Source organism: Penicillium macrosclerotiorum (assembly GCF_028827735.1).
Source record: "Penicillium macrosclerotiorum strain IBT 26536 chromosome Unknown utg000002l_segment0_segment0, whole genome shotgun sequence".
Taxonomy (NCBI): domain Eukaryota; kingdom Fungi; phylum Ascomycota; class Eurotiomycetes; order Eurotiales; family Aspergillaceae; genus Penicillium; species Penicillium macrosclerotiorum.
The window spans coordinates 3871753-3895874 of record NW_026643082.1 but is presented as its reverse complement, the minus strand read 5'-3'; the positions used below and the strand labels follow the sequence as shown (position 1 = coordinate 3895874).

General features: G+C 47.6%; 10 protein-coding genes across 10 annotated transcripts; 6 read left to right on the top strand and 4 right to left on the bottom strand.

Moving 5' to 3' along the window:
• Positions 1 to 2111: 2111 nt before the first annotated feature.
• Positions 2112 to 3770, top strand: N7462_002542 (uncharacterized protein; the record flags this gene model as incomplete). Its single annotated transcript, XM_057074268.1, has 8 exons — positions 2112 to 2232; positions 2306 to 2581; positions 2643 to 2833; positions 2966 to 3024; positions 3112 to 3193; positions 3270 to 3379; positions 3451 to 3681; positions 3751 to 3770. Coding segments are annotated over exons 1-8 (1032 nt in total), but the record flags the coding sequence as incomplete, so codon positions are not given.
• Positions 3771 to 4200: 430 nt separating this feature from the next.
• Positions 4201 to 5118, bottom strand: N7462_002541 (uncharacterized protein; the record flags this gene model as incomplete). The annotated part of the gene is made up of 1 exon (XM_057074267.1): positions 4201 to 5118. One exon carries the CDS (start codon positions 5116 to 5118, stop codon positions 4201 to 4203), a length of 918 nt encoding a protein of 305 aa, XP_056937908.1.
• An 824-nt stretch (positions 5119 to 5942) lies between these two features.
• N7462_002540 (FAD-dependent oxidoreductase) lies at positions 5943 to 6968 on the top strand (the record flags this gene model as incomplete). The annotated part of the gene is made up of 1 exon (XM_057074266.1): positions 5943 to 6968. The coding sequence occupies one exon, from the start codon at positions 5943 to 5945 to the stop codon at positions 6966 to 6968; it is 1026 nt and encodes a 341-aa protein (XP_056937907.1).
• Positions 6969 to 8034: 1066 nt separating this feature from the next.
• N7462_002539 (uncharacterized protein) lies at positions 8035 to 9838 on the top strand (the record flags this gene model as incomplete). The annotated part of the gene is made up of 5 exons (XM_057074265.1): positions 8035 to 8204; positions 8299 to 8574; positions 8635 to 8810; positions 8914 to 9215; positions 9329 to 9838. 5 exons carry the CDS (start codon positions 8035 to 8037, stop codon positions 9836 to 9838), a joined length of 1434 nt encoding a protein of 477 aa, XP_056937906.1.
• Positions 9839 to 11410: 1572 nt separating this feature from the next.
• On the bottom strand, positions 11411 to 12419 carry N7462_002538 (Zn(II)2Cys6 transcription factor domain-containing protein; the record flags this gene model as incomplete). Its single annotated transcript, XM_057074264.1, has 2 exons — positions 11411 to 12334; positions 12390 to 12419. 2 exons carry the CDS (start codon positions 12417 to 12419, stop codon positions 11411 to 11413), a joined length of 954 nt encoding a protein of 317 aa, XP_056937905.1.
• A 385-nt stretch (positions 12420 to 12804) lies between these two features.
• Positions 12805 to 14829, top strand: N7462_002537 (uncharacterized protein; the record flags this gene model as incomplete). The annotated part of the gene is made up of 5 exons (XM_057074263.1): positions 12805 to 12817; positions 12872 to 13524; positions 13580 to 13666; positions 13719 to 13789; positions 13860 to 14829. 5 exons carry the CDS (start codon positions 12805 to 12807, stop codon positions 14827 to 14829), a joined length of 1794 nt encoding a protein of 597 aa, XP_056937904.1.
• A 34-nt stretch (positions 14830 to 14863) lies between these two features.
• N7462_002536 (uncharacterized protein) lies at positions 14864 to 15310 on the bottom strand (the record flags this gene model as incomplete). The annotated part of the gene is made up of 1 exon (XM_057074262.1): positions 14864 to 15310. One exon carries the CDS (start codon positions 15308 to 15310, stop codon positions 14864 to 14866), a length of 447 nt encoding a protein of 148 aa, XP_056937903.1.
• A 912-nt stretch (positions 15311 to 16222) lies between these two features.
• On the bottom strand, positions 16223 to 17855 carry N7462_002535 (cytochrome P450; the record flags this gene model as incomplete). The annotated part of the gene is made up of 2 exons (XM_057074261.1): positions 16223 to 17494; positions 17550 to 17855. The coding sequence occupies 2 exons, from the start codon at positions 17853 to 17855 to the stop codon at positions 16223 to 16225; spliced, it is 1578 nt and encodes a 525-aa protein (XP_056937902.1).
• A 594-nt stretch (positions 17856 to 18449) lies between these two features.
• Positions 18450 to 19166, top strand: N7462_002534 (uncharacterized protein; the record flags this gene model as incomplete). The annotated part of the gene is made up of 1 exon (XM_057074260.1): positions 18450 to 19166. One exon carries the CDS (start codon positions 18450 to 18452, stop codon positions 19164 to 19166), a length of 717 nt encoding a protein of 238 aa, XP_056937901.1.
• A 1370-nt stretch (positions 19167 to 20536) lies between these two features.
• On the top strand, positions 20537 to 23482 carry ura7 (small subunit rRNA maturation protein UTP4; the record flags this gene model as incomplete). The annotated part of the gene is made up of 3 exons (XM_057074259.1): positions 20537 to 21590; positions 21649 to 21881; positions 21947 to 23482. 3 exons carry the CDS (start codon positions 20537 to 20539, stop codon positions 23480 to 23482), a joined length of 2823 nt encoding a protein of 940 aa, XP_056937900.1.
• Between the last annotated feature and the right edge of the window lie 640 nt (positions 23483 to 24122).

Sequence of the window (24122 nt, the reverse complement as noted above, 5' to 3'; positions counted from 1 at the left end):
AGCCGGGACGCTCTGGAATCTGATACATAGAACTGCATGGTTCAGGGCGACCAGGATCAACCACAGCCACTCGTCTCCAGTTGGAATGGGGCTGTTTCTGACGTGGCAGGCCTCCGGTGGCCTAGGCCTGCATACAGTCAAAGCAACCCTCATATGGAATCTACAAGCCGGTCGCTAGCGCTCTGCACATTGGCGGTCCTCACGCTCGTGGACGGTCATTCAGCTGCGCCTGTTGCAGCAACGTCTATTGCTTTTGCATTGCTTGACGTTCGCTGCCAGATTCCTTACAGCGGGCATAATGCTGGGCCACAATAGCTTTGAGAGGAAGAGAGAAGGAGAGAGGGACAGGCTGTCCATCCGCCACGCACCCCCATCAGCTGGAGACCGTCATCCAACACAACGCATTCGAGGCGCCAAGATGCGCTCAAGTCAATGGTGCCGCCGACTAACAAACCTTCCCTATTTTACATGGTCGTACGATTAGGCCTGCAGCTGCGATTAGCAGCCGCCGACTGGTTCTATACATAGTGGTGAAATTCTTTCTGATAAGGATACAGGCTAAGTCTGGCCAATTGATAGGTTTAAAATACTTGTATCGTGTACTATTCAGAGGCTGAGAATCTAAGCTCTCTCCGTCACTTTGCATGAACGATTATGGATTGTTTTTTTTCTTTTTGTCGAGAAGGAAGACCGTATAATAAAGGCGCGACCTATATATCCCTATGTACGTCAGATTATCCTAGGGATACTCGATTTACTGCGTGTGTGATCTGGAGCATCCTAATGCTTACATACGGAGGTTTATGTCACTATTTACCGCCTTTTATTACTATATCTACCATATCCTTACTAGTTTCTAATATCATGCAACTTCCACCTACCGTCTGGACCACACGTGTTTTGTATAGAAATCTGGGTATACTCGGAACCTTGCGCTGTAACGCACTAGATAGCAAGGTGTCACACACTCGCTAACTGATTAACATAAATGGTGCGTTATCGTAACGAACCTTTCTCGTAACTCCGACGATCTGATCTCGCAATTGTACCGTTGCCGAATCGCTAAGGCCTTACACGGGCTCGGGTCTTATATAGTAGATTGAAGATGTCGTTTAGTGGTGGGCGCCTATTTAGTTGACTGAGAAATTATAGGGCAACTACTAAGTCTTCCTCCTAGTTGGGTGTGTCCTTGTATTATACTGTAGAAAGAATTAGGCAATAATATATAATTAAAGTGATAATAGGTAAATTAACGCGAAGAACTGAATATAGTGCGATTTGGAGTATACTAGTGTTCATATACGGAGGTTTCTGCCGTTAGGGAACACAGCTAGACACGTACGTTGAGCCAAAAAGACCACAATGTCAATGCGCTTAAGCATTGACAGCCTAGGACCCAGATATAGTAGTGCACGATAGTGTATTCCTAACACTAGATAGTAGATAGAAGTTATATAATATTAGAAACTAGTATGGACATAGTAGATATAGTAATAAAAATGTAGTAAATAGTGGTAGAAACCTCTATATATCGTACTAGCAATTTTTTTCAACACCCCTGTAAGTTCCAAAAACGAATTGTATTATAGGGCTTCATAGAAGCATTTTGTCTCAGAGTAGAATACTCGGCCCCATATTCCGCAGTTCGCTGCTGATTGTGGTGGGGTGCCGAAAAATACAGTATCAAGTGGGAGCACCGATACAGCAACAAGAAATACTAAGCAGGAAACTTCACTGGTAAATTCCTAATTCCTGACTGTGAAATCTCCGTCATAAGTGAAGTCAAGGTTCGGAAACTTTTGACCTCCTGTCACGCTCCCTCCGCTCGAGCACAGAACAAAATGGACCACCTTGGCGGAAAGTACGTTCACAAACTCCCCATTTGGTCGACTATAAAGGATTACCCGAGCGGGTTCTTCACCTCACCCAACATTTCATTCGACATCGGCATTGTCGGAGGAGGGATAGCAGGTCTCACGACTGCCATCGCTTTGAGTCAATGTGGGCACAGAGTTGACGTAAGGAAGATTCTTAGCCACGGGTCCCATGACTCCCATCATTTCCATGCGTAACTCATTCCAGAAATTTCCTAATCTTGTTGGCATATAGGTGTATGAAAGAACGACCTTGAATGAGAAAAATATCGCGGTGACTATAGGGCCAAATGCAATGAGAGTACTCCGCCAACTCGATTTCGATTTCGTGAGAGCAAGAGCGTTGATTTTAGAAGAAGTGATTGCATACACACACACTCTCTCTCTATCTGACGTATCTTGGTATATCTGTGCTAATCTACCTCATTCAGGGAAACATTTGGGACGGTTCAACACTCCAATTGAACTGTCGAACGGAATATTCGGATATTGCCGGAGAATTCGGAGACCCATGGGCAGTCATCCATCGACGGGACTTGGGTCGAGAATTGAGAAGGCTGGCTTCATGTCAATCATCCACTCGCCGCTCCGTCAAAATTCATTACGAGTCACCGGTTACTGACATTGACTGCGAAGAAGGCGTTCTCACCATGGAGGATGGTTCGCGCATACAGAAAAACATTATTATTGGTGCAGATGGTGTTGATGTAAGTTGAGTTGACCTGGAGGTTGGATTTATTGCCGTGATTTCCTTTTCTAAGAATGCAGTCCCTAGTTGCAAAGCACATTATCAATGGGCGGGTTGACACTACTGCGTATAGGACGACTTTTCGATTTGTCATTCCCACGAACAAACTTCTCCAAAATGAGAGCACGAGGGAGCTTTTCGAGGGGAAATCCCCTGCGCTAAATATTGCAGTCTCTAGAGATAAGCGATTGGTTTGGTATCCGTGTCGAAAGTCAGTCTTCAATTCTACAAGTGAAAGTCATTCTCTTAGTGCCCTCTTCCTTCGTCTTCGAGTTACATGTTACATTTTCAACACCCAGTAACGGTTTTGGATGAGGTTTTGACGAATGGCTTTTGAATATAGTGCAAATGAGCAGAATTTTGTCGCTCTACACATGACCTCCAGAGATCATGACAATGCAGGTATCTTTTTTGGGCAGTCCACGGCCTATCCTCCGAGAAATTCTCTATCTTCCACTTTCCAAACCAATGAAGACTACTAACGATTAGATTCGAAAGACCAAGCAGATCCACAGAAGTGTCTTCTGAAGGAATTTGATGAATTCAGCCCGAAAATACGAGAGATTTTCAGGTTTGTATCATCAGTTCTCCCCCTCGAAGCCTAGCCAAAACGCAGTGTCTAATATACGGATAATATCCCTGACCAGACTCGTTGACAACATCACCTTCAAATCTCTTTCCCTTCAAAAACCGATCAAAAGCTGGACTAAAGGAAAGACTGTCATAATTGGCAATGCGGCTCATTTTATGCTCCCTCGTGAGTCGAAAATATCAATATGTTCATTTCTCGAGCGATGGGCAATGTGCTGACCAAACATATCATCATAGACCAAGGTCAATGTGAAAGCCAGGGAATTGAGGACGCCGGTGCCCTCAGTGTCTTTTTATCGCGGGTGAACAGCGGAAAAGACATACCAGGTCGTCTAATGTGTTTTCAAAAAGCCCGGTGGAATCGAACTGCAGCCCTACAAATCCTCTCCAGTGTCGCTCAAGACCAGGCACAAGATGAGGCGGAAAAGGTTGAAGAGGCATCCATCTATATACGGGGTCACATCCCAAGTAAGTCTCTAAGAATCAGACGAGGCGCTTAGATCAATAATAGACTAATTGCTGATGCTATCACATTAGGGACTCCGCTGGAGTTCAATCGGTATAATTTCTCTTACAGTATCTTCTCGGACTGTTTGGATGTTCTAGCGATGGAATGAGTCACTTGGACTCATTCGCACTCTCGGAGTGCTTGTGATGGTTGGTTAACATTATTTGAGCAGTTCTTGGCACCACTACCCAAATTTGCACTTGTTGGTATCCAATCACTATGATGTGGTCTTTCCGAGACGTTGAATTACTGGACATGATAACCGATGCGATTATGAGGGCATTAGGCCTCCGTTGTTGGATCATGTAACTATATTATCAACCCAATATGTGCGGTGCATGAGCGAAGGACGCCTATCTGGTCTTGTAAGAAAGTAAATAAATCAAGAAAATAAAAGAGAAGCAATGAAGTAATAAATAGGAATAAAAGCCCCAAAAACTTTTGCATGAAAGACAGGTCAGACACCGGAGGGTGAAAGGCTACTGGGCCATTCGACATCTTTTTCTGTTGGCCATGAAGCCCAGGGGCATCCAAACAAAAAGCCACCCAAAGAGGACGGGGACATTCCGATACACCCGAGAGGTAGAGCCATCCGAAAGTACTGAGATCAGCAGCTCAAAGCAGTTATAGCTCGGCCAGATATAGTCGAGATGGTAAAACGTTGGTTTGATGTCGATTGGGAAGACAGAGGCCCCCACATTAATAATGACATAAGTCAGAACACATAGAGGTAGAAAGGGCATAGGGACAAAGGCTGCAGCGGTATCTAGGACCTCAAAGGCGATGAATGTATAAATCCAATAAATGAGCCAGACCAGGCAGTATTGGCCTCCTGTGATAGCGAAATCTTCTCTGTAGACTTCAAGCCACAAGCCCCACGAGATGCCAACGACGCAGGAGTAGAGAAGCGACAATAAAATTCGATTGAGGTATCGCGAAAGAATGCGATCTGACTGATACCATGCGGAAGGTTGTGCGATTCCCCCCATTGCCATAATGAAGAAGAATGCCAGTAGGATTGGAAACACCATGCCAACCGTGTTTAAGAATGGCCTCATCCCAATGATAAAGGCTTTGATATTGATCGGACTTGCCTGGATGCCATCTAGAAGAACACGGGTTGAGGCCAAAGACAACGTCTCGTCCGCAAGACGGGGAGCGGTCACATTTCGAGAAAAGCAACTATTCAGCCCGTTGACAGTAGCCGTCAACGACGGAAGAATGTAACTTTCAGCAACCGTCACCCACCTGACCTCATTGTATATATAACGAACCAAGTCTTCGGCCTGCTTGATCCCATCGTGCACAGCCGTATCGAAATGATTGGTCGCGTTGGGCATTGCAATGATTGCACCCCAATAGTGTCCACTGTGGATGTCAAATTCCAACTCGCGCATCGTGTCAGGTAAAGGGAATAGAAATGGATACAGAAAAACTTACCTCCAAACAAGATCATAGATTTCATTATATGAATTCCAATTCTCTGGCGCAGGAACCAAAGTCACTGCTTGGGAAGAGCCCGAAATGGCCCTTGAGGCTGCGAGTAAGCATTCTCCTATGAGAAACAGTCAATTAAATGGAACTCGAGTCGAAGTATACAATCGACGGATATACATACCAACCAGTTCGCCATCGAAATCGGCAACCAGAACCTTCAACCCCTTAGAATGGAATTGTTGCTTGTAAGTGGACCCGAAAATCCAAATGGCGACAAACCAGAACCCAAAAAGCAAAACTCCCATAGAAAAAAATATCCTCGATGGAAAAATCACCCGCTTTTTGTCAGCTGAAGAACCTTTTCGGCTCAACAGCGTGGGGAGGACTGACGACATGTAGCTTGGAACAGGACGACGGGTTCAATCTTTTTCCTCTTCAAAACCTCGAGCTATGAACAAGCATAGATTAAGGACAAGTCCTAAAAATATAGTAGAGTAACCATTGATTTAAAACCAGAAAACTTTGTGGGCGATACCGGAATTACGGGGTTATTCGAAATATCCAGGTGGGGATGCCGAAGGAATTAACAAACGCATCGGTATGACACATGCCTCAAGTACCACACTGCGTCGGTGATTCCCACATCGGCGGCGCCCACGTCTCCATCAAGCAAAAGAGACAAGAACCCGGGGTACGGGGAGGCCAATTAAATAGTGCCTCAATGCTGCATCCCCACATTTTGAAAACACAGCCCAACTGAGGTCTTTTTTTATTTCACGCCAAAATGACCAAAGACCAACCTCCTGTGCTGGTGATCGGGGCCGGGCCCGTCGGGTGTTTTATCGCATATCGACTTGGGAAGGCAGGAATCCCAGTCAGAATCTTCGAGAAAGAGTCCGCTATTCCGTATTCTCCACGGGCTGTTGGATACTACGGCGCAACTCAAGTGGCGTTTCAAGACTGTGAACTATACGATCTTGTTCGGGCCGAAGGGTTCATGACGGCTGGCTTATGCTGGCGTACACTCCCCATCAATGACGACCGAGGCGGGAAGCGTCTGGGCGACATGATTGCTGCACAACCTCTCTGTGACCCCGATGATCCGGCCAAGGCCTGTCCATCCGGCCTCCTCAACCTCCGCCAGTCAGAGCTCACAAAGCTGGTCCTACAAGAGGCGCTGAAGACGGGTAATGTGAGGGTTCAGTTCAATAGTGAACTATCGAGCATCACGGAGACGGAGAACGGCGTCACGATCGATTTCGAGAACAAGGAGCTCCCGCTCGTGACTGGTTGTTATCTGGTTGGTGCAGATGGCGGCAGATCGAAGACGCGGAAACTCCTTGGTTTGCCTTGTCTGGGATATACCTGGCCTGAGAGGTTGATCTCAACAGACGTCGTTGTTGAGAACGATGTTGATCCGGTCTTTCATACGTGCTATATCATCGGGACCGAGAACTACACCATCATGACTCCTCTCGCAGACCCTGTGATCGGGGCAAAGAGTCTTTGGAGATGCACCATCGCTATTCCCCCGGAGGACCAACGGCCGGATGAAGAATTGCTTCAAGAAGACGTCATTCGGGGGTTCTACGAACAAGTGATCTCCGGTCCTCGGCCACTTTCAGCTGATATCACGGCGAAGACAATATATCGTATTCATCAAAGATTGGTTCCAAACATGCGGAAAGGGCGATGTGTTTTGGCCGGTGATGCGGCACACATGAATAACGTGAGCCAATCCAACTCCTTGTCTGGAATTTGTACGTCATTGAAACTAATCCGTTGCAGCCGTATGGAGCGATGGGGCTGAACACGGGCCTTCTCGATGGTGATGCGCTAGCGGAATCCCTGATCATGATTCTCAATGAAGGGCGATCGGATCAGATCCTTACGTTGTACTCCGATGCTCGTAGAAAAGTCTTTGAGGACTTTGTTGATCCTACTACGACTGCCAACAAACTACGACTCCATCTGCCCAGCGAAACTGCAGCAGTGGATGATGACTACCTAAGATCTCTGCAGGATCCGAAAATGGAGGCCCTGGAAGAGGGCGCGAAGCCATACTTCGAGACCTGGAGGACCGATATGAGAGCTGTGGCGGAGAAGTCCGGGCTGTGATTTGAATTCAGATTGGATTAACGTAATTCACTAGCAGTGTCTCCGCCCACACCGCTTCCGCGTTGTGGGTGTGCCGTGCCACCTATGAATTGTCACCCACAGATGAATTGCTATTTTTTCCTCCTACCCTATTTTTTGTTTGACTATCTATTACCACAACCGAAATATGCCTAAGAAGCCGAATATAGCGCATGTAGCACGCGAATTTGATGTACCTAGATTAACGCTTTCGAATCGGATCAAAAAGATAATAAGACCTAAAATAGCTATATACAATAGTAAATACGCTCTCGAAGCCTATCAAGAAGAAGCTCTAGTTCGCTGGATTTAATATATAAACGATTACTATATACCTATCATTCCTAGGATACTAGAATCGTAGGCGAATCGTGTATATTAACGCATCGGAAAGCCGCCGGTTAGCAAGATGTAGGCGTATCGTTTTATTTAACGGCTTCCTTGCCATCTTTGATTAAGGCCTACGAAATAGTATATTAAGGAATCTAAGCAAATTCTAGAAGAGAATGTAGCAGAGCTAGCGTATTAGTACGACTAACTAGCTTAAACGATCAAGGAGACTATACTACTACGCTTAGTGTGATCCGGAAAATACTAATGTTCACATACGGAGGTTTCTGCCACTAATAGGGAAATACGTTATGCCGAAATCTCGGTATTCCCCACATGCTGAGCTTATGTACATAAGGCGGATATAGTCGCAACTTTACATACTAAAACTAGCCACACTTGCCTTCACCATGACTACATTCCAACACCCTAGCATAGGTCGCATCCAAGGGAACAAAAATGAGGATGTGGTAGAGTTCCTAGGAATTCAATATGCGACTCTCGCTCACCAATTCGCTCCACCGGCTCCTATCGACTACCAGAAGAATCCCGATCATACCATCGACGCAACATCCTATGGGTATGCCAGAAATATTTTATACTCAATCCATCTTTCGCACCCATCGCGGAACGAGATGTATCTTCAGAAAGTCCCTTCTAACAGATTCGTCTAGGCCGGGTGTAGGAGGTGTAGATGGATGCGACGCCGAATTCGAGCTAATCCAACACATACTTCCCCGGACCCACTGGGCCCAGTCTGCAGTAGATGGATTGAACCTGAACATTACTATTCCCCAGATCAGTGGTTACTCAAGCTCGTTTCCCGTCCTGGTCTTTTTACATGGCGGCGGCTTCGGGGTTGGATCATCGTCATGGCCGCAGAACCAACTTACCACATTGGTATCTCATTCCCGCGAGCTGGGGTTTCCTGTGATTGGAGTTAGTATCAAGTAAGTCACGATCGAATTTTTTTTCCTAATCGAGATGTGCCCCCTTGCTAAATGAATTAGCTACCGCGTTGGGCCTGCTGGATTCCTGACATCGAGAGAAATGCGCGACGCCAGCTTCACCCCCAACAACGGCCTCCGCGACCAGCGTGTCGCATTGAAATGGGTCAAAGATCATATCGATGGATTTGGCGGCGATGAGAGTAATATTACTCTTGTGGGACACAGCGCCGGAGGTGGTAAGTCGGGTTTGCCTTGCTCCAGCTTAGAACGGATGCTAACAAATTGAAGTATCCGCCTCCCTGCATCTTTCTAGTGAAGAGCCACTATTCAAGCGGATAGCATGTTTGAGCGGACAGTTCCTAGCTGTGAAACCACTTCCGTCCGAGGTTCATGAGCACTTCTATGCTAAATCGATGAAGATTCTCGGCTGGGAGAATCTTGCGGCCGGTGAGCGCGTGGCTCGTCTCCAGAACTTGAATGCTGAGGACTTGGCGAAGATTTCTATATTTCCGCCTCGCCCGATCATCGACGGGGATATTTGTCGTCTGATGCCTTCAATACAAGCTATCGCCGATGGCATGCCAACGGAACTACATGGCGGGTGGTGCCAGGATCTGTTTATCGGGGACTGCCGGTTCGACGTGAGTAAACCAATATGATTCTTCCGGGAACTCGCTCACGCCTCCTATAGGGATCCATAATGGCGAGTGCCTTGGACCACCGCAAACCTGGAATATGCAGATCATGGGCGCAGTACTTGGTCAAGGTGCTTGAGGATGTCCCTGGCCTGGCGGAGAAGATTCTCTCGGCTTATGGCATGAATGGTGAGAACTGCATCGAGGATGAGTGTCTACATGGGATTCTCCGCTTCATGAATGATGTGTTCTTCTATATGCCAACGGTTCATCTCGCCCGGGTATGGAAAACTGGAGCCGCCTATGTTTATCGATTTGATGCGCCGAACCCATGGAAGGGCCGATGGGAGGGCGAGGCGTCGCACATAACGGATCAGACTATGCTTTTACATAATTTTGATGAATTCCTGACCGAAGATCAAAAACAGATAGGTTGGAGCTATACTCGCGACTTGTTGGCTTTTATCTCTGGAATGCCCCCATGGCAGCCGTTCGATGACCAGGAATCATTTGAAAGACAATATGGTGGTTCGCTGGGAGATCGGCGGCGCTTTATTTGGGATATTTTGAAGGATATTGAGCACGATCGAATCGCGTTCCTGTTGGAGCAGTTTATTGCCGGTGAATAGTCATTGTCGATCATTGCAGTGGTTTCCCACCATGATTCTGTAATAGTAGATAGTAAAGAGGTCGATAATATGGCAGACAGCGGAAAGTCATGTATTGCTAGAATTGTCGGCTGACAAGGTTGTAGTGGTCAGTAGGATGACCAAAGACACTGGATGGCATGTTTGTTGCTGGAATTATCGAGATCACGGGTTCGCCTTCAGAGAATGCGCAGCGTAGATATGAACTTCTTCGCGACATGCACACGAGAATACGAGAGAACATCGATAGCCGCGCTCAATGATTTTGTGGTACATCTATTGGAGGGCTGCGAGCTCGAATCATTCAGTGTGTGAAAGTCTGATTGACATGTGGTGTACCATATCGTCAAGGCTGCGAAAAAAACGCAATAGCTGAAGTGAGGACCCTCATGAGTTGGTAAGCCATTCAAGCTATCGTTTTTCAGCCTCAAAGCTAATTCGATGATCTGGTCTGCGTGCCAACTCGCATTCTGCCGGTCAATGCGGGAGGAGAACAGGTTCACTGGCGGAGGTGCACTGGTTCCCATTCGGGAGGTGGTTGTGTATGGAGGATCTGCGCCTCCACAATGTTGGCGCGCCATATTTTGTATCTTGTCTATACTGACATGAAGATTGAGACAAATCATGTGGAATAGCATCACAGTAGATATATGCGCCTCGCTATTGGTTACTCTGAACCATTTGTGGAGAGCTGACTCCAATATTTCGCCGCGGCGAGAGTGATGGGCGGTAGCTTCGTCCTCTCCATTTCGATTCTTCACAGAAGCCCACGGCAAAAGCAGTGATAGACAAGACAAACTCCATATTTCGGGTACTTGAGTATTAGTCGGGAGGTCCTGGGTATGTAGTGGTTTCATAATAGGCGACATGATCGATCGCAATTGTGTTTGAAGAGCTTCTTCAATTGGTCCGCCAATCCCCCGCGTTGAAGCAATGTAATCATTGACTCCAGGGAGACTGGGAAGCGGCACACTGAATGTGGCAGAACCATGCAGAATGGTCACTCGGTAGCATTCAAGGATACATATCCCTTCAATCGTCCTGCCAATATGGTAAGATTTGCTTGCATAAATCCGTTGGAAGCAATCAACCTACCGTTGTCGCTGAGCTTCCCAGGCAAAGTTTGAGGGAGACCATAAATTGTAAGTGCTAATGATCTCCCAAGTAAGTCAATACAGAAGATTGATCAACAAAGTATAGTCACCTATGACGAACCTGTATCATCTCCCAGTGGTACACCTCAGCAATTTCGCGGAATCTTTCGTCCCCACTTAAATATCCAAATATCTCCAAAAGCATGTACTAAATCGATATTAATTGGCGATCGTCAAAGATTTTATTGGTTGCATGGATTGTGCGTTGCCTTACTGTCTGCAGAATGGCCAATTGGTCGTCGTTAGGCGAAGATTTTCTGTGGTGTACCTATTAAAGGCCGTAAGCTTTCAATGCTGTGTTCCCACGGCCAACTGAGTAACAGACAGAGCCGATAAGGGGAAAGTGATGCCCGAACAGGTAAGTCTCAAGGATTTCCTTAGTTTGAACCTTTTATGAGAGTCATACCTTTGACAAGAGAATAATGCGTGCATGATTATAAAGTGACTTGGCCAGTACTATAGACCCTGGCGTGGTACAATACAATGCTCCCACGGATGCCATCGACGCCCATAATTCGACGGGAGTCGAATCAGTGGTGGTGAACTTCTCGAAACATTGGAAGGTTTTGGCCACATGAAGTCGAAAGAGGTTGAGAAAAACATTGACAACCAGCGGGTCATATTGAGTCTCGAGCTTTTTGCCCAGGCGATACAGCCAGTTCTCATGGTCTTGCTTGGCCCCAGGGGAAGCAGGCTGCGAAAGGTCTGTTGGCAATGAATAGGCTTTGAGCTGCGCAAATGCACCTGTGATTCTGGCAGAGTGCGAGTCCGGCCGCGTTTCAGGCACAACGGGGGCAGGTAGAAGATCCAGCGAAGGGAAAGATGGCATTTGATCGAGAATATTGAAGTCAAGTTGGGTGAATTCCAAGTCCAGGATTCCTAGAGCAAGCTCATTTGAGCGGATAGTATCTTGGAAGGGCAGACTCAAGCCTGGAGATAATGGCATCACATCATGGGAATTACTGCTGATGGTGTCATGCCAATCCTGAGCGTTGGGAGGTGATTGAGGATCCAAGAAGCTTTCACAGGAGTTGGTCTCAGGGATTGAGGTCTGAGGGTGGTTTGTTTGGAATAGAGCACGAGCAGTCGAGTCACTCAAAGTGCGTTGAAATGTGCATTCCACACCTTCTCGATGGCATCGCTCACAAGGATGCTCAGCCAAGGTGCATTTCACTTTGCGGCGATGACAGCTGTCACAGGCACCTTGTCTCCTCTCACTTGGCACAATGGAAGCTTGATCTGGATGCTGAGATCGCAAGTGTCGCTGGTAGACATCCCGTCGGCCAAATCGCCTCTTGCACACGGCACAGGCAAATGGTTTTGTCTTGGTGTCTGAAGTAGGTTAGCCCCAGCCTGGGCCGTGAGAGGAGGTTCCTTACGCGAACGAACATGTCGCTCCCTATGCTCATGTCGCGTGAAGGTCCGGTCACAATAGGGGCATTGAAGTGGCGGCCGTGGTGATTGTGTCTCTGGTCTATTCTTCATTGGAAGTGGTGAACGCCGAATTCTGCCGCCATCTGGACAAGAAGACGATAATGCTCTGACCGCCTAATTACCTGTTTTGTCCCAAAATCCCTTCCATTTCTACTTATAAAACGCAGCTAGCTCTATGATTATTTATTCCCTGAAAGATTGAAGTTCAATTATTCAGGCATTCAATTACAAGCCTACCCACTGGTAAGTTCTGTTATTGCTGGATTGTCTTTCATAATCGTGCGGTGTGTGGGGTTCACCGAAGCTTTCCCTTACCAGGCTTAGACACCTCATTCTGGAAACCCCCAGGGCCACAGTGCAATGACCAACGAAGGTGAGTGAATGACAGCTCCAGCATATTCTATATATCCTAATTTCATACTTTAAGGTTATTATCCGCGACTTTCCGACTCTGCTCAAGCAGGAGCCGTGCTGGCAGATGACTTCCTCGAGACATTTAAGCAATCTCTACTCACGGATTACAAAAGCTTTGTCCAATCTGAGGAATTTGTTCATAATGAAATTCTGTCACCCAGGCGCTCATCGACGCATACGCCGTTCAGGGATGTTCAGCCGTCCAGACAACCGCCTTGTGTCCACGATGAACTGCAAGATGACCGTGAGCGCAACACCGAACGCAATCATGAACCCTCTATCACTGCAGCCACAGTTCCCGGAATAGGTTCAATGGGTGTCAGTGTCTTGAACTATCCGCTATCTCTTTTTGACAATTTACCGGAACTTCCGCCCGCCAGCATCATCGAGGATCTCACGTGGGCATTTGAGACCGGGTTCCTAAGAAAAGCACCTTTTCTCTCGGATTTATCAAATCCAGACACTCCTGCCTTGGCGGGGTTAGCGGGAATGACCCCTGTTCCTCCATATCTCGCCTTTTCCAGGGCTCTTATTGGCACGGTTGTCACCAGGCGCCAAGAATGTTGCATGTGGGCCCCAAGTCTTTATGAAACAGCTTTAAAACTGTTCGTGGGCTCAGTGGAGCTGGATAATAGAACATCGAGGAATATACACTGGTATGAAGCGGTCAGTTCAACAGAGTTGAGCGCTACAAAAAATGATATTAACAATGACATTGCAGGGTCTACTCTTAGTGGTCTACGGAATGCTGCACTCAGATGATGCCATTTGGGAGACGACTACAATAGTCAATGGTTACTTTCTCGTGGTATGCTTAATGACTACTTATTTTTCCGTGTTAGTGGAGCTGACAAAATCAGCCATATAAACATCGGGGTTTCCTGCAGATCGCAGACCAAGGCGCACCATTTGACACCCATGACACAAGTTTGTAAGTTCTGCTTATTAGAAGTGGGTCCTTCGGTATATGAGATTTTCTTCTTACCAAATATTGAATTTAGGATAACATCATTCTACTTCGTTATCGATATTATCAGAGCAATTCACTTGAATACGCCGCCTTCTTTCAGTCCCACAGACTTGTCCTTCCCGCTGACAGACCAGTCCACTTGGAGGTTCGAGGATCTTTACAGACAAATTATTATCCATAAACGACCCCTTTCTCCAGATCAAACTCCAGGCGAGTATCTTCTGGCTATATTGTGCATATTGTCCGAAGTTTTCCAGCTTCTAAAATTCCTAGGGCCTTTCGTTGACGAGACAACTCAAAATCCCCACATGGCCGACGTGAATTCGATATTCTACCCCCCCTCGTCTGCAAGTCGCGAGTACTTACGTCAAATCGAGGGTCTGATTTGTTCCCTTCAAGTATGGCACAGCTCTATAGATGCCCAAAGTGCCAGATCCTCCAACGGGTGCCAATTCTCCAATGCTAGCTTATCAAGGGGACCCAATTCTGCCACCCTCAAGCTGCACAGAGATTCACTGCCAATTGCCTACATGTGTCGTATACTACTCGAACTTGGGCCGCGAGCTCTGGAACTCCCAAAGATCGCAGGGTATGATGGACCCTTACCCAATGGACATAATCCACCGTCCCCGTTGAATGATAAACCCCACCAACTGGGAATCCATGTCAGCGATAGTGCCATTGAATGCTCCTGGAAGATACTGGAAACTCTGGATGACGAAGGCCATGATGTTGATTGCACGGTGGAGGATTCATTTATCCCACTGTGGCTCCCCCTCGTTCTTTTCTACGCTGGGCTTACCGTCTGGGCGCGCATGCAAGAAGACCAAGACCGGGGCTTACTCAAAGGCGCGCAAAACTCTCCGTCTGCGCGTCGGCGACTTCTACGATCATTCGAGAACGAACTACGCAAGATCGGAAGGCAGTATAAAAGTGCCGCCCGAATGGCGGACGTGATCAAAAAATTGTATTCGTGCACTCTGGCAGAGATCTCTGTCTGATACAAATGGCTAGCAGAGATGGGATATTAAATGCTCATTGTGCATACGCGCCTGCATACCATCCGTCCTCGGCGTGCCCTTCTACCACAATCTGCCGGACCTCAATCAACCACTTCCCATCATCGGTCCTTCGGAAGACATCTTGCCAGTATCCCCAGTGATCGATGGTCGATGTGCCAGTCAGAGCAAAGAAAAGCGACTTCGTTTTTGCCTCGATCGCGTTCGCAAACTCAATATCCACGCTGGTGAGATGATGGCGAATGAATGATGGCGGTTTGCCCTGGACGACGGTTTCCATGTCGAATGGTTGAATTTCAGTTCCATTTGGAAGGCGAAAGATACCATTGGCGTGGAATAGGCTCGCCATTTCGGAAAATGGCGCATTTTCGCGGGCCATCATGCAATATTTGTTTAGGATGCATTCGATTTCAGTGATAGCGATGACTCGCTCGATGGAGCCGGGCTCATTTAGACCGACCATGTTGGAATTCTGTCGACTGTCGACTGTAGGCACGAGAAGTTGAAATTGATTTGAAATTGGGTTGAGAGGAAATCAGCATTCGAGGCTACAAGGGTAGGTATAATTGGGGGACTCATGTGGGGAGCCGAGCAGTCGCGGGGAATACTTCGGGTCCCGCTCATTCCAAAGTGACGAGGTCTGGCCATAGAAGATCCCAAGCAGGTATGGGTTTGAATTTCCTGGGTTCGTTGTGAAAATCGTCAAATTGTGGTCAGCAAATGGCTTTGCCTGATAACCTGGTCACCTATTACCAGTAATTAGGGATTCCTGGATAGTACAAGTAGTGTGGATAATTCCTTGTAACTATGGTCCATGGATATGCCAACAACTCAAGTCCTTTCCCGCGAAATCATTAAAGGCTTTTTTCAAAACAAAAATCTTACCGAAATGTTCAGTATATAACCACATTCCACCTAGAAGCCTAGGGCGTGGTTAGCAATCATCAATTTTGGGAGATGAGACTTCGGAAGGTTGCTGTGGGCCCCGCAGATACATAAGGTATAGCAAGAACCCTTCTCGGTCGACAACAAAGCAAAGTGTGGGAAATTTCAATCATTCATATTTCTTCTTTACTAGTTCAACGTTAAGCTTGCGATGATTCTTCGCATTCATAATTTTTTTCTTTATTTTTAACCTTAAATTTCATCGAATGTTATTGATCATTAAAATTTGGGCTCTCCAATTTTCCAAGCTTTCCAATAGTCAGAGGTCTGAAGGATGCTGATAGAAATATATATAATTTTATTTAACTAATCATAGAAAGGACTTCTAATCTTATCAAAATTAAATCTTGGAATTGTAGGTTATTCATTTTTCACATAGCTCAGAGCATGGAATGACAATCTCAAGCGCTGATAGGCGCGGATGAGCTTGCTAGAGTCTAGCAAACTCAGCTCCAATCTGGTCAAGAATGGCCTCATGATCGTCCTTGTATGTGTCGCCGTTTTCAGCAATAACGTCACGAACCCAGGGTCCGCGAGGCTTGAAAGAAGCCTTGAAAGGCAGAGCCCGCATAACTATACCATAGGAGCACGCTTCAGGATCAACTACAGTGGGCTCACCCGTCTCAGACAAGCCAGCCTCGATGTCAAATGACCACAGAAGCCGGGCGACAACGAGCCAGATAATATTGCGGGCAAAATGGCGCCCAGGACATGTCCGTCTTCCATAACCAAATCCCTGAGGAAAGTTTCGCAGAGTTTGACCATCTTCACACAGCCAGCGATCTGGGATGAAATCATCAGGTCTCGGGCCAAAGATAGCCTCCTCTCTTAGTATTGTCCAAATAACAGGCAGAATTATTGATCCCTTAGGTATGGTATATCCATGGAAAGTCACCTCCTCAGTACTCACGTGTGGAGCACCCTCTGGAGCGGCTGGTCGGAAACGGAATAGTTCCTCGACGATGGCAGATATGTACGGTAGGTGTGGTTTGTCATCTTGGACTGGAAGTCGACCGCGCCCCACGTGAGCATCTAGTTCCTTGCGTGCCTTGGCGATGAAGTGCTTATCTTGGGTGATACAAATGACCACGAACCATATTAAACTGTCGGTAGTAGTGTCCAGCGCTGCATCGATAATTGTTCCAAGCTCAAACGCAAGCTCATGAGTGGGCATTTCGACCTTGTCTTTTTCAACCATTTTTTTGAAATGTTTTGAGATATTCCATGAGTTTGAACTAAGCGCTCTGCGGAAGTTTTTGTCGCGCAGCGTGCTTTTGGTCGTATAGTGATTCTCAGCCTTTGCTTTCCAGGGGGCAAGGAAGCTGGGCAGGTTATTGAGTACAGGGAAAATATCCACGAGATGCGCCCCAGGTTGAACGAACCAGCCGAATTCCTCATTCAACTTAACAACATCAAGGAGAATGGGATCGTTGAAGTCTTTAATACGGAAGCCATACAATAATGTGTGCACGATGCTCGCAGTCAGACGTTGAAAGTTCCCTTGGAAATAGGTATCGTTTTTTCCATCACTCTCCATGAGTTCGAGTAGCAATTGCTTTGATTCCATCTCCTGGAGAGGGATATATGAACCTGCCGGTGTCGCGTTCAACACAGAAGCCTGTAGCCGCTGATGTTTTTTGAACTGGTCCGTGTAGTTCATCATGAGAAGGTTGAATCCCTTCAGGGCTAGCTCAGTCGCCAGCTTCAGTTGATGTCAGCTTAAATTCCACCCCCAAGACAAGCAGTGGAAAACCTACGAAAAGATGAGGTCGATCCGACATAATGGGACCACGTTTTGAGAGAAGCTCATGTGCTAGCTCGGATTTCGATAGAATGACAATGTGCTGTCCAAGCATATTGACATGAACAATTGGTCCATATTTCTCGCTCCATTGTTGATATGTTCGCCAGCCATATGACTTGGGTGCTTGGTGAGCATTGCCAATAAGTGGTAGCGGTGTCGGGCCAGGCGGCAATGGCAAAGCCGAAGTTGACTTGCGCCGTTTGACCAAGTACCAGCCAATTAATACACCGACAATAGCGACGTATGTTGCTGAAAGCATTTTCTCCCGTCTTTGACCATGAAAAGAAATGAATGACAAAGTCTGAAATCGTCAACACCGAGATAAATAGGCAGGTGAAACTTTTTCGAGATAAAAGGGACACCTAGAATTTAAGTTTTTTTTTTTTTTTTTTTTTGTTATAATGGGAAGAGTTCTGGAAGCCCTGTGTCGTGTACATTTCTTACTCTATTTTGGTGCATCTTGCTTGAAATCAGATAGAAGTTAGGCTACAAGTACCATGTAAGGCTTTTCGCTAGCCAACGGCACAAGCCAGACGTGGGGGCCAAAATGAGAAGGGTGTTGATACGTGGGGGCTAAAACGTGGCCCAATGACGAACAAGGAGTTAGTATTAATCATGTCCAAATAAATACGGGAACTGCGCCACAGAAAATTGATGCGGAGTGTGTGATTTCGACATATCCCGGCTGACGTTTCTTCGCAGTGTCTTCCTGAAAGGGAAGTGGGTATTTGGGGCTAGACGAGATTCTTAAATTAAAGGTTGTTGGTCCCCTGCTGGGGAGTGTGATGGAGTACTCAGCATCCGGTACTTGTCAACATTCCACCTCCAACCTTCTCGATCCCTGTTAGCAAAAATGAATTCAGAGTACTACGGAACTTCCTCTCAAAATGGGTATGGCTACTCTGGGGCTCCTCCACCCCAGGGTCCTCCCCAAGGGTATCAGCAATCTTATCCGCAACAGTACTCAGAGCCTCAGGATCAGTACCCTCAGTCTCAATACCCCCAGTCTTACAACGAGCAGCAGCAACAGACCGTCCCGGGTGAGGCCCAGGATGGTGAGCGTGGTCTTGCCGGTGCCCTTGCCGGTGGTGCTGTCGGTGGTTTCGCTGGCCACAAGGTCAACCACGGCTTCCTCGGAGCCGTCGGTGGTGCGATTGCCGGTTCCATTGCTCAAGACGCCTTCAAGAAGCATCAGCATGAGAGTGAACACAACATTCCTCCCCAGAGCGGTCCTTACCCGCAGCAATTCCCTCAGCAGCCATATCCGCAAGCGGGTCCATATCAACAATATCCCCCGCAAGATCCATATCCGCCGAGTCAATTCTATCCACTGAATCAGCTGCATCACAATGAAAAGTCTGTGATGGAAAGGCAGGAGGAGGTTGAAGAGCTTCAGGACAAGATCAACCGCGTTTCCCAGCACATGCAGCAGGGTGCCTCTCATCATAAGATGAAGGATCTGCGGAAAGACATGGAAGACTTGCAAAAGGATCTGAGAAAGGCCAACGAGGACTACCAGAAAGAGTTGGACAAGGCGCTAGACGATGATGCGAAGAAGGGACGACACTAAGCTTCAGAAAAAGCAGAAAACAGGGTGCAGAAAAGTGGCAGCTAAGCAGGTGGACGGGCAAGGGTGGTTTATGGCTTATAAGGATCAGTGTTGAGAATTGGGACGATGATTCGCACGGCCCGGCTCATAAGGCAAGCGGATGAAGCTGAGAAAACCCAGGCAATGCAAACAAAAAACATCGGCGGAGATAGAATGGACTCACTCACGGGGACTAATGAATTCCAACCTAGGGCGGTTACGGAATTTTACTATTAACAAAGCAAATGAAAGGCTTAGGAAGTAATACCCATTGTCACGTGATACCATATCCTAATACTAAGATAGGAATCCTAACGCACGATGGGGAGGATTAGAAGTAAAGGACGCTTATTCCACAGATATATTTAGTTCTTCGAGTTGATCTATAGGTTGTTAATTGAGTATATGTTTATTATGATATCAAGTTAATATATTACTATGACGACTTTAGTATAAGTATAAGGATATACTTATAACTACGAGGAAGACTTAGTAGTTCTCTATACTGCTTAGTTAACTAACTAGGCGCTCTACTGCTAGGAACGTCTTCAGTCTACTTTATAGACCTGAGTCCGTATAATGCCTTAGAGATTCGGTAACGGTACAGTTGCGAGCTACAGATCGTCGGAGCTATTGAGAGAGCTACATTAGGATAACGCACTATTTACGTTAACCAGTTAGTCGCGCGTAACTCCCCGCCTACACATTCAACTAGTTAGACATCATTAGATTGAGCATCTCATTCCATTGGATCACAGATTTCCTAGCCGATACCGTATCCTACAATATTGACATTTTCTAATACAAACTACTTCATTTTTCAGTTCTCGATAGAAGCAAGCGATGGAGGATTTGAAAAATCATGAGACACTTAGATGACCTACGTTTCTATTATTTTCTCGTTATTCGGGAAATATAAAGGGCCATTTGAATTTCAATCGGGCTCTTGAATCTTCAGATAGAATATAAAAAAAAGCAATGCTTTCTTTTGACAATTACTCCGTGGTCGCTTGAAGGTGTAAAGGTCCCGTGCTAAACGAACCCAGAATCGTGCAAGCCTGAGGCGACAAAGCCAGTAATCCACCACGTGACCCACCGCCTTCCGCCAAGATGTTCCGGCCCGCTAAATTTTATCTACAGAAAAAAAAGAGACCGCGCAACAGGAGACAGCTCCCAGATACATATCTTACCTTTCTGTGTCTACAAGATGAGTGCGTAAGGGCGAGCGTCGCTGCCCTAGCTGGATTTCATTTGAATCAATTTCCCGCGCCTCAATCCTCGCATTTTGCATCCAGCCGTTTCACCTAACCGAACAATCGCTTTTGCTTCAGAAGAAGCACATCGCAATAGCCATGGATATCCACCGCTGTCGTTTCGTTTCCTACAACCCCCAAGCGATTAATTCGCTTGCTTTTTCGCATCCTCCGTCCGCAGACTCGGCTGGACGAGGTGTCCCGACCCTTCGATTGGCGATCGGCCGTGCGAACGGCGATATTGAAATATGGAACCCAATGCGCGGCGCCTGGTTCCAGGAGACCGTGCTCCGTGGAGGAAAGGACCGGAGTATTGAAGGACTCGCCTGGACTCAGGATCCTTCCGAGGATGGCCCCCAGGGAGTGAAGTTGCCAGGCAAGCTGCGCCTGTTCAGCATCGGCTATTCTTCCGCCGTCACCGAATGGGACCTTGAGCAGGGTCGCCCGGTTCGTCACTCCAGCGGAAACTATGGAGAGATTTGGTGTCTCGCTGCCCAGCCGCGGTGGCAGCCGACGAAGAGCAAGGATGGGAAATTGCTGCCTCCCGCCGAAGGGGAGTTTATAGGACAGCACCTGGCTGCTGGCTGTGCAGACGGCACGATTGTGATTCTTTCTACTGCCGACAATGACTTGAAATTTCTCCGCTTAATGCGCCCTTCGACCAAACGGGCCCGTGTGCTCAGCGTAACCTTCCAGAACCGCAATACCATCGTCGCTGGCTATGCCGACAGCTCTATTCGCCTCTTTGACATTCGGAATGGCCAACAATTGCGGACAATTTCGCTTGGAAAGGGACCGACCGGCGGCCCGAAAGAAATTCTCGTTTGGTCTGTGAAGTGTTTGCCCGATGGGACCATTGTCTCTGGAGACTCTGCGGGTGAAATTCGGTTCTGGGACGCCAAGAACTATTCCCTCGTCCAACGGGTACAGGCTCACCTAGCCGATGTGCTGGATGTGGCTGTCAGCGCAAACGGTGACACCGTCATCAGTGGAGGAGCTGACCAGAGAACTGTGGTCTACCGTAAAAAAGAGACTGAGAAGGGTGATAAGAAGGCTCGCTGGGCAGAGGTGATGCATCGACGATACCACTCTCACGATGTGAAGACGTTCGCTGTCTACGAGACGAAGGAAGTCAGCATTGCTGTTTCTGGAGGTAAGCATTTTCCATATCATAGGCGTCCTAGTGTCTTATGCTAATGAGTTATTCTTAGGCCCTGATGCGACACCAATCGTTTTGCCACTGCGTGAATTTGGAAAAGAACACCACCGCAAGCTGTCTAGTCTCCCTCAAACCCCTCAGCTGACCTCGTCGCCTTCATCGCGCTTGGTTATGAGTTTCTGGGATAGGGAAGTTAGCCTATGGCGTGTATCTCGAGGCCCGGTTTCCACGAACGAGAATATTGATGGCCAGAGGCATAGACTCGTTGCAAAGGTCATGATCCAGGTAAGAAGCTCAATCCGATCCACATAGAACACCATAATAAATCCTGACATGACTTGTCTTTCTAGGGTGAGGAAAATATCACATCTGCTATGCTGTCGGCGGACGGGAAGATTCTTGTCGTGGCTACCACCTCCGAGATTAAATTATTTACAATTCGTCGCCGCAAGGGTGATGAGAAAGCGGCTTTCCGAGTCCAAAAAGTTGATGTCCCCAAATCTTTTTCGACCGAGGGTGCACGCGTTGTCGCCATCTCTCCCGATAGCCACTGGCTCTCTATCATTAAACCCAATAGCGAAGTGTACGTTGCTAGAATCCAGCCAGCATCTTCAACCACAGAGAAGCCTCAAATTCTACCCCAACTTGCACACTTGAAGCGTGTGTCACGACACACTCGACACGAAAAGGCTTCACATGGTACTCTGGGTGATTATGAAAGGACAATCCGATCCGTTGCCTTTTCCGACGACAGCAAGATTTTGGCTGTTGGTGACCTGTCTGGCTGCGTGGATACCTGGGTCCTTAGCAACGCAACGACCCCTGCTACAAATGGCTATCATAAGACAAATGGAGCATCTCAGTCGGACGATGACTCTTCGGACGACGAGGAGGACAATGTTGTGATTGAGGGTGAGCATTGGCAGGTGGCGGCTTCGGAGTCTCCCATTCCTCGCATGAAATCTGGAATCACACTGTTGTCATTCCGTCCCGAGAACACTTCCACAAAGGCTCTTACCAATGGTCACAAGGCATCGACCGGCGAGGACCGTTTGATGGTTCTCACAAGCGAGCACCAACTCATCGAATTTGAGGCACGCAGTGGAAAGCTCTCAGACTGGTCACGACGAAACCCCAAGGCCTACCTCCCTGGAGAATTCCGGGGTGTGAAAGACCGTGCTATGGGCTGCATGTGGGATCTTTTCGAGGATCGCGAACGTCTTTGGCTTTATGGAACCTCTTGGTTGTGGATGTTCGACTTAGTCCAAGACTTCCCGTCTCCGGAGGAGTTTGCAGCCGAGGAAACCAAGGCCGCAAACCAGCTTGTCAAAGCCTCAAAGCGCAAGCGCGATCCCTTTGAAGAAGATGACGGCGAGCGCAAGAAGTCCAACACCGGCGCTGGTGATCGGGTCCCTCGGTTCCAGATGGATGTCCATCTGGGTAGCAAGGTCCGGAAGATTGTCGGCAGTGACGAGTCGCAGGGCGAATGGATCTCACTCGACCAAGAACGCCCGCGTGATCCCGAAGATGATGAAGCCTACGAGTATGACGAGGACTTTGCAACCAGCAACGAAGCCACCTTAGCTCGTCTCCGCCGCGAGAATGGAGCCGCAGTTGAGAATGGGTCCCCCCAGAAGAAGCTCCACGCCAATTGGCTTTCAGATACCCCGAAAAAGCAGCCACTGGCGATCAACGGTGCCTCTCAACCTGTGCGTCGGTGGTGGCACACGTACAAATACCGTGACATCCTCGGTATTGTTCCTCTCAACGCGGTCTCAGGCGATCCTAACGAGGAGAGCCCGGTCGGCAACCTGGAAGTGGCCGTGGTGGAGCGACCGATGTGGGATGTCGAGTTGCCTGGTCGTTACATCAAGGACTATGAGTGAGATAGTAGGTTTAGACGGTCTTTTGTTGAATAGGCAGTGCACTTGCATCTCGACCGTTGTGTAATATGAGCATCAAGCCATCATACTGGAGCACATTTTTGCCGGCGCTTTTTACATGGGTTATTGGGAATTTATGCAAAATACTAGATACAGCCCTATTTGTCTCACATATCTCACGTATTGTGTCCTTGTATGATAGACCAAGCTTTAATGTCTCTTGGACTTGGTGAGTTGCAGTAGATGTCATCACACCGCAGCAGGTGATTCCAGCCCGATCCGGTGCGGGGCTCCAATACCTGAGGCCATCCGGCTTGGATTAAGTCTCCGACACCTTTGACTTTACCTTAACTCCTCTTTGTTTCGCGTTCACCATTCACTCTTTGCTGCAGGTTCTTCCTCCCCCCTACCTGCGATAACTGTGTCCCTCGTCTGCCTGGTGTTTCTGGCTACGTGACTTCGTGCTTCCCGACTCTGTTTCCCGACCCTCTCCTTATCGCGCGGAGATCTTATCGTCAGCGACTCGTCAGGCTCGCCGTGTCAGCTCTTACTTGCTCGTTCCTCCTAGCCTTCTCCTACGGCTTTAAACCCCTTCGGCCGGACCCGAAGCAACAATTTTTACGTACTGGATATAGACAACAAG